The sequence below is a fragment of the Astyanax mexicanus genome, chromosome 24 (genome assembly GCF_023375975.1).
Source record: "Astyanax mexicanus isolate ESR-SI-001 chromosome 24, AstMex3_surface, whole genome shotgun sequence".
NCBI classification, from domain to species: domain Eukaryota; kingdom Metazoa; phylum Chordata; class Actinopteri; order Characiformes; family Acestrorhamphidae; genus Astyanax; species Astyanax mexicanus.
This window is the reverse complement of record NC_064431.1, coordinates 2,225,278-2,239,106: the sequence shown is the minus strand read 5'-3', so window position 1 is coordinate 2,239,106 and position 13,829 is coordinate 2,225,278. Positions and strand designations below refer to the sequence as shown.

Below are 13,829 nucleotides of genomic sequence, written 5' to 3'. Positions count from 1 at the left end.
GGCTGGCGTACAGTGGCACGGCGCCTTCAGTCGCTGCGGATGAAAGCGACAGCTTTGTCACTGCGTGAAGAATACAGCTTGAGTAGGAAGAGGTGGAGGCAAGAGCGAAGTGTGCAACTCAAAAAAAGGAAAAAACAACAAAAAACGAAACAATTAAACATCTTTCCTGTAACTGCTTCTCTTTATATTCTCCTTCCCTTCAGTCAGGCATTGGGTTTTCCTTCAATGAGCTGAATCTGTTGAGATGTAATGCATTTAAATCAATATACGCAGCACTTTAAGTCCCTATGGTCCTCGATTCTGTTAAACTTAAAGCAGAAGGATGTAGAATTTTGAAGCAGCTTCAAAAATAAAAAATAATTTTGACTTGATGCAATCGTTACTATTCTAGTCTTGCATTGTAGATTTGTATGCATGCATTCTGTATCTCTCAGCTTGTCCAGAAAAGCATGTGTAAAGCATGTCTTATAGTGGTGGCACAAAATCAGTCAATCTGAAAAATGTCAAGTTTTTCAACTTTAAAAGTGTCCTCAAATGAAGTCACAAAGACCATCATAAATACTGAATAGTGATGAAACTGGCTCTCATGCATTCTGCATTTTCCAGCTTGCCCAGAAAAGCATGTCCTTTAGTTGTGGCTCAAAGTCAATCTGAATATTTTCAAGAACTTTCTGAAGAAGTTCCTGAAAGTATCCTCAAGTGCAGTTAAAAAAGGCCATCAAAAGTGCTATGGTGATGAAACTGGCTCTCATCAGGAATTTACCAAGAAAAGGAAGAGCAAGAGTTACCTCTGTTGCACAGGATTCATCAAAGTTCATCAAAAACTGCAAGTTAACAGAACCCCAAATAAACTTGTAAGTTTACTACATGATTCCTTACATGTGTTCCTTCATAGACCTAAATATGACTTTAATATCCATTTACAATATAATTACAATATAATATAATTGATTTAGCTATGTATAGGCACATGTTTGAGTAAAATAAACATTGTTGTTTCATTCTATAAACTACAAATAAAAATATCATTTAGAGCACTTTTTGCAGAAAATGAAAAATGGCCGAAATAACAAAAAAGTTGCAGAGCTTTGGTGGAATAACCCTGTTTTTTAATCACAGTTTTTTAATGCATCTTGGCATCATGTTCTCCTCCTCCACCAGTCTTACACACTGCTTTTGGATAACTTTATGCTGCTTTACTCCTGTTGCAAAAATTCAAGCAGTTCTGTTTGGTGTCCTTATTATATTCCAGAGGTTTTCAATATGGTAAAATCAAAGAAACTCATCATTTTTAAGTGTTCCCTCATTTTTTTCCAGAGCTGTTTGTTCAAACTTTTGGTTGGTACTGTATATAATTGCAATGTAGCGGCACAAATGCCCTAAAAAATGCCACTAAAAAAATAAGCTTTGTTTTTTTTTGTTTTTTTTAGTTTTTGGGCTTTGCAACTCATGCTAAGTTAGCGTTAAAATGCTCATAGGAAGAGCCAGAACACCAGAATTAAGAGTAAAGCGCTCCAGTAGCAGGAGGCCAACAGATTATGAAGCAGTTGTGTGGAAGCAGCTAATGCAAAGCATTTAAAGCAAGAAACTGTTCCCAGAAAAGCATTAGATGACGAGCCTCAGGGGAATGAGTTACACAGGTTAGCAAATTGATGATGAGTTGGCGAAGCTGCAATGGGTTTTCCTCTGTACGAGAAGATAACACACGGGTTATTTCAGTTTAAATGGCTTGGTTGGAAAGGCAGGACGCTGATATCAACAAGCACGGAGGGGCTAACTCGAGCTTTTGAAGTTTACAGCGGCCGTCAAATGCTTATTCGTAACCTCTAGCCTCTTAAGGTGGAGCGTCGGTAATTTAAAAGCAGGCTGTTGTCCATTAAAAGTGGTTTGCGTCGGAGTGGGAAGGGGATGTTTTTGCTTTCTTTTCTGTTATGGCATCACAGGGACACTGTCAAGCCAAATTTCTCGGCTAGCGCAGTGCCAAATCAGGCACGCCTCATTTAGCGAAAAGCTGCTGTAGCAAAGACTGTTTCCATGTCACTTTCAGCCAGAATGGAAAAAATACTGAGAACTAGCACTAAATAAAGAAAGCATAACTATCTGTATGAGTGCATTTCTATTACTTTCTTTATTTTACTTTTTTTTCTTTTTTTTAAATTAAATTTTATAACATTTCTACCACATTTAGAGCTGATATCGGAAAATTATACATAAACACATTAACAGCTCACTACTTAAAAGCTCTATCCGGACGGGATTAGTTTTTAAGAGGTTCCTAGGGTGATTTTATTCACGTCCAGAACGACCATGTACGTGTTTTTCTCAGACGTCCTCTGAAAAAAAAAAAAAATTACAGGCTGAATTATTTACTGTTCTTCTGCGCTGAACTCTTTTTCATGGTCCTCCGGTAATTTTAGTCCTGTCCAAATGCACATCTCTGAGTTCTGTCTCCTTGCGTTTAATAAAATAGCTATTTGTCCAATGCTGCGCACCGTAATTACTGTACACTTTGGGCGCATATTTGTTGTTACAAGGAAATCCACGTAAAAACACAACAGTGAGTGGAAATGGAGGAGCTACTGAAACTCCTGTTGTTTTTTTTTCTATTTCAATACCATCCTGTTGACTGCAGGTACTTCCCTTAGAGTTTTGAGAGTTTTCTTTGACTTCCTTGGACACCACGTTTGATATCATTTCGTACACTGTTTGAAAAGTCTTGGAAATTTGGGAATTTTAACTTTAATGTTAAAGAAATAACTGCATAAGAGTAACTATGCATTAAGATGTATGGAAGATGTCTGGGAAATATCATGTTTGATTAGCTACAGAGGTTGTATTCACCAAAAAGGCTAAATCTGGCCAATGGTACCCAAGTTTTGCATGATATTATAGTGTATTTACAGTATATGGGTGGGTGAGTGTGTATATTTTCTCTAAGTAAAAGTACTGCAAGATTGGCAGAGCTGCTTAGCATTCCTGCAGTATTTAAAGCACCTGTGTTCATTGACCTAAATACACAGTTGACTACAGATGACATGAATAAAACAGTGTACGCCTTAAGCGAGGGTCATCAGGCATGCATAGCTGCATATTCTATATGTCTGCTGCGTTGCTGTATGTTTTGAGTCTCGGAGTTTTTTTTTTTTTTTTCATGGAATATGAGCATCTATGTATAACATCTGCTCTAATTTACAGTGAAATGCTTTTTGTGTTTTAATGGAACAGAACATGTTATGTAGAAAGGCTGCATAGCTCAAGTAAAAAGAGTTGGAGAATACAATGTGGTTCACAGTGGTGGAGAATGGAACAAAAGATCTGAAGACTTTAAACAGTACTAACCAGATACCCCTGTCAAAAGTGCTGTACATCACTTGTGCATTCCTGAACAAGAAAAAGCTAAGTAACTTTACAGCCAGTCCTGCCTTTTATCAATATCTATAGTAATAATTAGCCACAGAAACATGGATTGGTCCATTTCTAAGTTTGTGTAACTAGAGTCCCAATTCCATTTGGTCTTAGTTCTAGAGTTAGTGAAACGTGCTGGCACCAGTTTGATCCCCTTGATCAGCAAGAATTAGAAGTGAATGACTGAATGGTAACCGGTGGCACTGTTAAAGAGCCTAAAATCACCATTTTTACAACATGCATCAGCTAGAATGTTATATAATGTTATAATAATGTTATAAACACCAATGCCTATTGGACTTTTAAGCCTTTTCATAAGTGTAGAAGCTATTACTTGGATAAACTCCTTGTTAATACTCTTTAATACTCTACTTTTAGACAAAACATTGCTTTGATTGCTTGAGAATGATATTAGAATGCTTGGCAATGGTTTGCAAAGGTTACATGAAGGTTAGCCTGTAATGTTACAGAAATAAAGTTTTTTTTTTTAGGAACATTCTGAAATAATAACATATGAAATAATGAAGGTTTGCAGCACAAAATTATATTTGGTGGCACACGCTTGAACCGTAAACTGGTAATCTAGTAGGGATCTTACAGGGATCTGTAGTAGGGGTGGGACCATATGGTATATTGATATTGTAATTTATGACATCATAATGTGTTGATTTGTGCTGTCACAAAAAAACATCGGTGCTCTAAACTCTCAAAGACTCAACCCTCAGCTTGTTTTTGAAGTTAGAGCTTCATTACTTTAACAAAAAGAGTCAAACCAACTAGTATTTGCCAGAACAAATGAGCTATTTTATAAAAATCTATTTTTATAATCTATAATTTGAAGTTTAGACTTTTAGTTCTTGAGTTAGAGTTTTAGATATGACTTTAATCTTGTACGACTGGATAAAACTGCCCAGCAACAATTGAAAAATGGCCACCCACTGAACAGACTTGCTTTTAAGTGCTTTGCGAGGCTTTGATATATGTTCTATATTTATTTTGCAATGCAAAAGTATCTTCCAGCATGTTCCCTTACATCATTACGCCCCGCTATTCTCCACTTGTTCACAGCTGTATTGTGAGAATACTGTAGCTCTGAGCTCGTCCGGCTAATTAACAGTGTTTCTTCCTCCACCCACCAGTCGCATCTAAGTGCTCCAGACGAGAGATAACGGGAAGATGCAATTGATGTTCGCATCAATAAACACTAAACACTAAAAACAACAAAAGAGAAAGAGCATTAGTGCGTTTCCAATGGCAGCAATAAAGCCGGGAGTGGGACCTCTTAACCCAGCCAGTCTTCGCACATTTACAGCCGCATGCAGACTGGAGCCACTTACTTACTTGTTTATGGAAGTTTGGTCTCGTTATCCGGCGATGCATCTTCCTGGACAATTTGTTGTAAAGGTCATTTAATAGTTTAAGAGGTTCTTCACACTCACAGTCACATTAGTTGGATACAATGACCTGTTGGTAGAAATTTCTGATGGTCTTAGCTGGTCTTTGATGGTGGTTAAGATTAGGAAGGTTGAAAAGCCATCCATTATCCATGAGAAAACATACTTTAAACTGGTAAACTACAGGGGTTGGACAATGAAATTGGAAAGGTTTAATGGCTAACTTGGAGCAGCCTGGTGGCCAATCAGGGTAAGAACACAGTTTTACTCTAAATACTGCAATGCACACAACATTATGGGTGACACACCAGAGTTAGTCAAGTCAAGTCAATTTATTTATGAAGCACATTTAAAAAGACATCAAGTGTCGACCAAAGTGCTGTACAATAAAAACAAAACAAAACAAAACAAGATTTAAAAGATAGCAAAAAAATAATAATAATAATAATAATAATGAGCACTTGAATAATTTACTTGAGTGAATTAATAAATTAATTTACTAAGAAGACAACAATAAAAAAAAAAAAAAAAAAAAGAGGACAAATTGTTGGTGCACGTCTTGCTGGAGCATCTGTGACCAAGACAGCAAGTCTTTGTGATGCAGCATCAAGAGCCACGGTATCCAGGGTAATGTCAGCATACCACCAAGAAGGACCGACCACATCCAACAGGATTAACTGTGGACGCTGTAAGAGGAAGCTGTCTGAAAGGGATGTTCGGGTGCTAACCCGGATTTTATCCAAAAAAACCCATAAAACCACGGCTGATCAAATCACGCATAATTCAATGTGCACCTCAACTCTCCTGTTTCCACCACAATAAATTATTGTGCTCTAAAACCAGGTGTTTCAGTTTCATTATCCAACCCCTGTAGCTCTGTAGAAAGCTCTTGACCAACATAAGCTATGTATGCTGATTTCTAATCGAATTTCCAGCCCTTAATCCAGTCAATCTGAGTAGAAAATCAGAATATGCTGTTCACACGACTACGAATTCACGTACTGTATAATAATAAGATAACTGCAGAAATCTGATTATAATCCAGTTATTGCGTGCATTTAAACACTCTTGATGACCCTTGATATGCAACTAAGAGCGTCTAAAGTGTTCATTAGACAGTGGAATCATCAGGATTGCAGTCAGATAGCTCCACTTCCTTTGGGTCTGGAGTGTCGCTTTATCGTCGGCGATCATGACTCGTCACTTTTATCTCCTCTGAAGAGCATCTTCACTGCAGCTCATTAAGTGTCCATTACTTTTAGTTCAGAGCCAGGGCTGTGTGACATAAAGTGGCTCGTATATGCTTTTCATCTCTCTCTTTCTCTCTCTTTTTCTCTTTCTCTTTTGCTCTGTCGTTCTTTCTTTCTGTTTTGAAGTAGGGCACGTTTGGTTACTCACAATCTGAAATAGCTGAACATCTCCTGACTGACTGCTGGGAGTTCCCAGCATGCTCTGCGGTTGCCTTTATCTGTATGTTGGGGTCATTGATTGGGGATTTACATGTTGTTTGATTGGGTTATGTACATGTGATTTAGATTTAGCTGATTTTTTATGATGAATCTGCTGTTATTCAGCATTATTCACCCTCTTGGTGTTGGGGTGCAGGATGGATAAGGGTCTCCACCAATGGGCCGGCATATTATGGGATAAATACTATTGCTCATTGGCGGTTAATTACATATATTTATTCTTTTTTCTGTTCCTAACAGGACTATGGTCTGACCTTCAGACCGGTTTCTTTGGCACCAAATGCACTTTTTCACAAATGTGCACTAAGGGTATAGGGCTTAGTTCTTGAATTAATTGATAGATTTCGCCAGTTAACAAATTTTAAATTTCTTCTACAAGTCACCATACCCACAATTTTTCAATTCACTTGCTGGAAATGAAACAAACACCCATTTCTGTTCTTGTGCTCCAGATTTAAGGGTTATATCATAGAATTTACATCTCAAATAGGAGATGTAAAAATAGGAGATCACCTAAAAACGACCAGTTTCTTTGATTTTACCAAATTGAAAGCCTCTGGAATATAATCAAGAGGAAGATGGATGATCACAAACCATCAAACCAAACTGAACTGCTTTTTGAATTTTTGCACCAGGAGTAAAGCAGCATAAAGTTATCCAAAAGCAGTGTGTAAGACTGGTGGAGGAGAACATGATGCAAAAACAAGATGCATGAAAACTATGATTAAAACCAGGGTTATTTCACCCAATATTGATTTCTGAACTCTTAAAACTTGAATATGAATATGAACTTGTTTTCTTCGCATTATTTGAGGTCTGAAAGCTCTGCATCTTTTTCTTGTTATTTCTGACATTTCTTAATTTCAGATTCAATAACTAAAGTGGTGTATATGCTACAAAGTGGTATTTTGAAGGGATTTAAGTGATTAGAAGCGTAATTGGAAGGTGTTCTACAATCAGAAAGTATTACAGTATATCAGCCACCTTAAATTTGGCTCTTTGGTTGAATATAAAATATTTTTCTCAATTTTTACTTACAATTTTTACTTGAAACCAGTAGAAATAATACTAATCTTATCAGGATCTCAGTTCTCCACACTTTGTTTAACCTGCAGTCGATCCTCTAATGATAGCTCTACCCCAAGAAAGGGAGAAAAGACATGAGAAAAAAGAAGACATGAAAAAGAGATAGGCCTTCCATTTGGCCGTCGCCGACTAATGTGTAGCTTCATCTATGACATTAGCTAGGAAGTGGAGGAGTGGTAAAGATCTTCTCATCAGAAAAGCCCAAAAGCCCAATTCATGAAAGATTTATGTGTGGTTTTCCATTACATCTGCGCCGCTGCACTGCTGCTGAGAGCCAGAGGGAATGGCTTTACTTAAGCTCTCACTGTGATAATATGGAATATTATATGTGTAATATATTTTAATAAATCAAATAATTAGCATGGTGTTTGTACACTTTTCAGAATATTTGCATCTAAACATTTAACTAAAGCTTTAAATACACTACATAATGTTAAAGCAGATTAAAAATATATATTTTTATAGTGAATAAAACATTTTCTATCGCGCACTAAACGACTAGATATCATACACTACATGACCTCAACCTGTTGCTGAACTGAACCGAACATGTACTGAACCAAACAGGTGCTGCTGTCATCATTAGCACCAAAGGAAACACATAAGGAATCATGTAGAAACTTAAAAGTGTTAAACAAACCAAAATACTATCCAGAATACTATCTGGAGCTGCTAAGCTGTTAACTTTTAGTTTCTAAGGCTGGTAAATCTGATTAACTTATCCTGTATAACAGAGGAAAGTCTCGTTTTTCCTCTTTTGGGGTGGTCCTGATGAGAGCCAGTTTCATCATAACGTTTTTGATGGTCTTTGTGACTTCATTGAGGATACAGAATTTTAAAGTGGTTTTGTTGGGTTGGGGATGGGCTGGGTTTAGGCTTGGTGTTGGGTGGCGTGGTGTGGGGAATGGGGTTGGGTGGGGTTGGGGTGGTGTGGGGTTGAGTTGTGTTTTCTGAGGCTGGTAACTCTGATGAATTTTTCCCGTGCAACAGAGGTAACTCTTGCTCTTCCTTTCCTGGGTTGGTCTTGATGAGGGCTAGTTTCATCATAATGTTTTTGATGGTCTTTGTGACTGCATTTGAGGATATTTCAAAAGGGTTTGGTTGGGTTGGTGGTTGCGATTGGGGTAAGGTTGGAGCTGGGATTTGTTTGGGGTTGGGTCGGCGGTTTGGGTTGGATTTGGGCTTGTTGTTGGGTTGGGATGGGTTGGCAGTTGAGTTAGGTTGGGGTTGGGGTTGGGTTAGGGTGGTGGTTGTGGTTGGGGTAGGGTTGGAGCTGGGATTTGTTTGGGGTTGGGGTTTGGTTGGGGTTGGGGTTTGGTTGGGGTTGGGGTTGGTTGGGTCTGGGTTTGGTTGGAGTTTGGTTGGGTTGGGGTTGGGTTGGGTGGTGTGGTTTTGGGTGGTGTGGGTTGAGGTGGTATTGGGTTGTGTTCTCCGAGGCTGGTAACTCTAATAAACTAATCCTGTACAACCGATGTGACTCTTGCTCTTCCTTTCCTGGATCATTCCTGATAAGAGCCAGTTTCATCATAATGTTTTGATGGTCTTTGCAACTGTATTTGGGGTTGGGGTTGGATTGAGGTTGGGTGTGGTTGGTTGGGGTTGGGGTTTAGTGTTGGGTAACTTGTGTTGGTTTGGGTTGGTTTCTCACAGAAAAAAATCCAAAGCGCACAAAAGGCATTACCTCAAAGAATGTAAGAACATTCTCGCTGCTTATTGGTCAGATCTGTCTAGGACATAACAAGATAGTAAATACAGGAACAACGTCTTGTTTTTGGACATATTAGTGCTTATTTTTGTCCAGTTTACCATGAAATATCTGGATAATTTGTAATAAAACAGGTTATTCTGCACCTGCAGAATAATGATAGTTGGGTAGGTTTGCACCTATCAAAACTAATCGCATTAATAATGGATCAAAAACAAAAACCTTAAAATTAAGAAACTTTTAATGGTGAAGGAACCTGTAAACTGTGAATTCTGAAATGAACTCGGAAATATATCTAAACTCTATTCTCTTGTCTCCCCCCAGCTGTACATCCAGACCACCACGCTGACCATCTCCATGAACCTGAGTGCGTCGGTGGCGTTGGGCATGCTCTACATGCCCAAAGTCTACGTCATCATCTTCCACCCGGAGCTCAACGTCCAGAAACGCAAGCGCAGCTTCAAGGCCGTGGTGACGGCCGCCACCATGTCGTCACGCCTCTCGCACAAGGCCGGCGACCGGCCCAACGGCGAGGCCAAGACCGAACTGTGCGAAAACGTGGACCCCAACAGTGAGTAGCCCCCCCCGCCCCCCGCTCAGCACTGCTGCACCTCCATCTATTTTAAGCTCGGTTTAATCTGTGATGACGCACGTCTGCTGATCAGAACCTCAGACCTTCATTACTTTAACTGAGGGAGAGCTGCGAACTCCAGCCTGGTCCAGCCTGAGTCACTGACGGACCAGATGGCTGGAGATGTACAAAAACAGCTTGGAATTATTTAAACATAATAATAATTATTAATATATTTATGCTGTACACTTTACATCCAATTATAGACACTGATTAAACATAACATTATGACTACACAATATCTATTTCACGGTTAGGGTTGGGTTTGGGTTGAGTTTGAGGAAGTGTTGAGTTTGAGTTGGGTTCAGTAAGGGTTGGGTTGAGTTTAAGTAAGGGTTGGGTTGGGTTTGAGTAAAGGTTGGGTTGAGTAAGGGATGGGTTGAGTTTAAGTAAGGGTTGGTTTGGTTTAGGTTTGGATGTTGATTTGATTTGATTTGATTTGGGTTGGTTTGGGTTTGGATGTTGATTTGATTTGGGTTGGTTTGGGTTAGTTTGGGTTGGTTTGGGTTGGAGTTGGTTTGGTTTGGAGTTGGTTTGGTTTGGAGTTGGTTTGGTTTGGGGTTGCATTGGATTGGAGTGGATTAGATTGGATTGAATTGGATTGGATTAGACAGGATTGGATTGGATTGGATTGGATTAGATTGGATTGAATTGGTTTCACACAGGGAAAACCCAAAGTGCACCAAAGAATGTGAGAACATTTTCTCTGCTTATCGGTCAGATCTGTCTAGGACATAAAAAGGAACGTAAATACAGCAATAAAGTCCTGTTTTCTGGCCTGGTTCTTATTTCTGTGTAGTTTACTATGGAATATCTAGATAATATGCCAGGGTAATTAATAGTTTAGCATTTGTCTTGTAGTTATCTGGAAACGCACCCCTGAACTGTGAGACCTTGAATGAGCTCATACTAACTCACAACATACTAAAAACACATAGTGCATCCAACAAATCGAGAAAACAGAAGTGAGTGGTAGCTGGTGTAAAATGTGAGCATGTTAAAAAAGGAGTACTGAAGTTGCATCAGCAGATGTGCTCATCTTCATATTTATAAATGTCTGAATAATGTGTGTGTTCACATTATTGTTGCATGTTGTTTTTTTTTATTTTTATGTTGCGTCAAATAAAGCTCAAACTCTAAGGAGACTCCTGAACCTCCGCCACCCCCCTGATCTCCGCACAGAGCTTTTATTTGAAATCAAAGGGTCATTGAATAAAACTCCAGCCTCCTCACGCTCCGTTTCTTTCGGCTACAGTTTTAAGATTTTGCTTTCAGGTGCTCTCTCGCAGGTATCAGGCTTTATCAGCAGTGCAGATAAGGACGTTATGTCAGGAGGGCAGACTCGTAAGAATGTCAGCCGTCCCCGAAGCTCCGAGCGTAAATTGAATCTCCGCTTGTGAAAAGCTGAACTGCGGAGGCGCCTTTTTAACAAGAAGACCAAAAGCTATCTCAGCAGGGGCTCCAAACAAACCCACTTAACGGCAAATTGATTAGATTGAGTCCAAATTGATTTCCATGGATTTTTTTTTTTTTTACAGACATTTCAATACCGCGTTCATTCAGGGCCAGATGCGGAGCGTATCGGTAAATATCATTAGCCTGTAGCTTTAGCCAGCTAGCGTAATCTGTTTTATCTTTTTATCTACAAAAATAGTTTTTTTTTTATAGTTCCACCTACTGACTGCCTGTATTGTCATTCAGCAAAGAACTGTAGTTTTTGTGAAATATATAAAGAGAGTAAAGGAAAAAAAAAAGTGTTTGCCCCCTTTTTTGGGCTATTCGTCAAGCTATAGTTTATAGCTGAGTGAATTAAAGTAATTTACATTCATAGTTATTAAGTTATTAATTTACTAAACATACTCATTAAGGTAAAATACGCTGCCAGCTTATATTATGTGATTCCTCACAGCCTTTCTTGTTTTGTAATAAGATTATTTTTATCTAACAAACTATACTTTGTACACTTTCTACAAATATCATGTTTATTACACTTAATAAACATACTTATAACACAGTATAATGCATTTATAACTAGTAATTAGAAACGTCTGTAAACATTGTTTCAAATGTATAAGACATTATAACCATGTTTATTATGCATTATGAATTGTGATTATAATACATTATAAGATGTGTTTATAAGATGCTATAAGTGAATACCAAGAATATCAACAAAGGGTAACACTTTCTATGAATGTCATCTTTATTAGACTCTATAACCACATTCATAACATATTATAATGCATTCATATATATATTCATATATATATATGTGTGTTAAAATAATTTATATCTATCATTAATAATCTAGTCCCTAGACTGTTTTGGCGATACTTGTTTTCCATTGCACAGCGATGATATCTATAGTATCTATAAATGCATTATAACATGTTATGAGTACATTTATAGAGTCTAATATACATGACTTTTATAGAAAATTACAAAAAACATCCTATTTTGAACAACAAAAACAAAAGAATAAGAAAACAGTAGAATAAAAAGTCATATGTAGATTTAAAATAGCAATAAAAAGCACAAATCTTACCTGAGAAAAAACATAGCGCATCCAACAAAAACAGCAATAAAAAACTTCCAAACGTAAGTACTTTTAACCGAACATTTAAAATAGGTAAATTGTCTACAGACAGACATTCTATTGAAATGTTTAGTCTTAAAAATATATCTAAAGTTTAAAAACAGAGCCCCCGATTCTGGAGAGAGGAGTTTCAGATCAATCTCCACTTTGTAATGAAGAGTCTTCAGTGTCTTAAAGCGATTATCATGAACTTTGAGCTTGACCATCCTGTTGTTTGAAGTCGGCTGGCGGTGCTCGACTGTCTCGTTGCAGAACGTCTGTTTGGGCTGATGTCCTGCTGCTTTGGCCTTCGGCTTGCTCCAGCATGAGCTCCGGCATGAGCTCCACTCACACGGGAATGATTCACCCACAGGGAATGACCACATCTAAAAACCATTAACGGAAATGATGGGCTGGTTTGCTGGTTTGAGAGTGACCACAGTGTGACCCTGCAAAAAGGAATATTCCCCCCAGAAACACTCTATTATAATAATTAGGGATGCTCTGAATATTTGGCAACCGAAAATATTTGGCAATCACAAAATATTTGGCAACCGAAAATATTTGGCAATCACAAAATATTTGGCAACCGAAAACTTTTAGCAAATGAAAAAATGTTTCGCAACCGAAAATATTTAGCAAATGAAAAATATTTGGCAACCGAAAATGGCAGGAAAAAAAGCTCTTTTGATGTGTGGCCTAGTGAACTAGTAAATATACCATTTATACCAATATACCAATATTAATTTTCACACTTCACTTCACATTAACTTATTAAATAATAATTAGGGATGCTCTGAATATTTGGCAACTGGAAATATGGCAACGAAAATTGTGGAAAAAAAAAACAAAACTGGCCAAACTAGTTAATATACCAATTTTTTTACATTTTACAGAACAATGACTAATTCATTTCAAATAGTTTTTTATTTATTTGAGCCAGCAGGGAGTGATCAAGAAACGGCAGGTTTAAGTTCATTTTCACACTTACTTTACATTAACTTATTAAATAATATTTAGGAAAGCTTTGAATATTTGGCAACCGAAAATATTTAGCAAACGAAAAATATTTGGCAACCAAAGATTTTTGGCAACTGAAATATTTAGCAAACGACAAATATTTGGCAACCGAAAATTGCGAGAGAAAAAAAAAAAGCTCTTTTGAAGATCAAACAAGTGAAAATACCAAATAATTTTACAGAACATTAATTAAGTTAACTTAGCCTTAGAATTTGTTAGTTTATTATGTGACTTAAGTAGAAATACTGAGATAAATGTATTACACGTTATACTGGTTTTGTCATTTAGAATTAGAACAAAAAAAAAAAAAAACACTCCTGAGGTAAATGTTTTACTTAAATTGCATTGCTAAGGTAGTTAGTCAGCTAAATGTATGACGCAAAATTGCACAGTTGCATTCAATAGTATTTAATAGTATTCAATGATTATTAGCAAATGATATCATTGTAATTCATAAAAAAAAAAAAACGAAAAGTATTTTGGCTATGTAATTTATTCAATCATTTTAAAACTAAAATAAGGTTCAATATTCAGACCCAAATTT

General features: G+C 37.4%; 1 protein-coding gene across 3 annotated transcripts in view; it reads left to right on the top strand.

Moving 5' to 3' along the window:
• Positions 1-13,829, top strand: part of LOC103031622 (metabotropic glutamate receptor 7) — a 285,237-nt gene that overhangs the window by 255,662 nt on the left and 15,746 nt on the right. For all 3 annotated transcript variants that reach the window (XM_022682217.2, XM_022682219.2, XM_015606383.3), the window contains exon 9: positions 9,384-9,630. In XM_022682217.2, the coding sequence (XP_022537938.2) occupies positions 9,384-9,630 (247 nt within the window). The remainder of the gene's footprint in view (positions 1-9,383; positions 9,631-13,829) is intronic.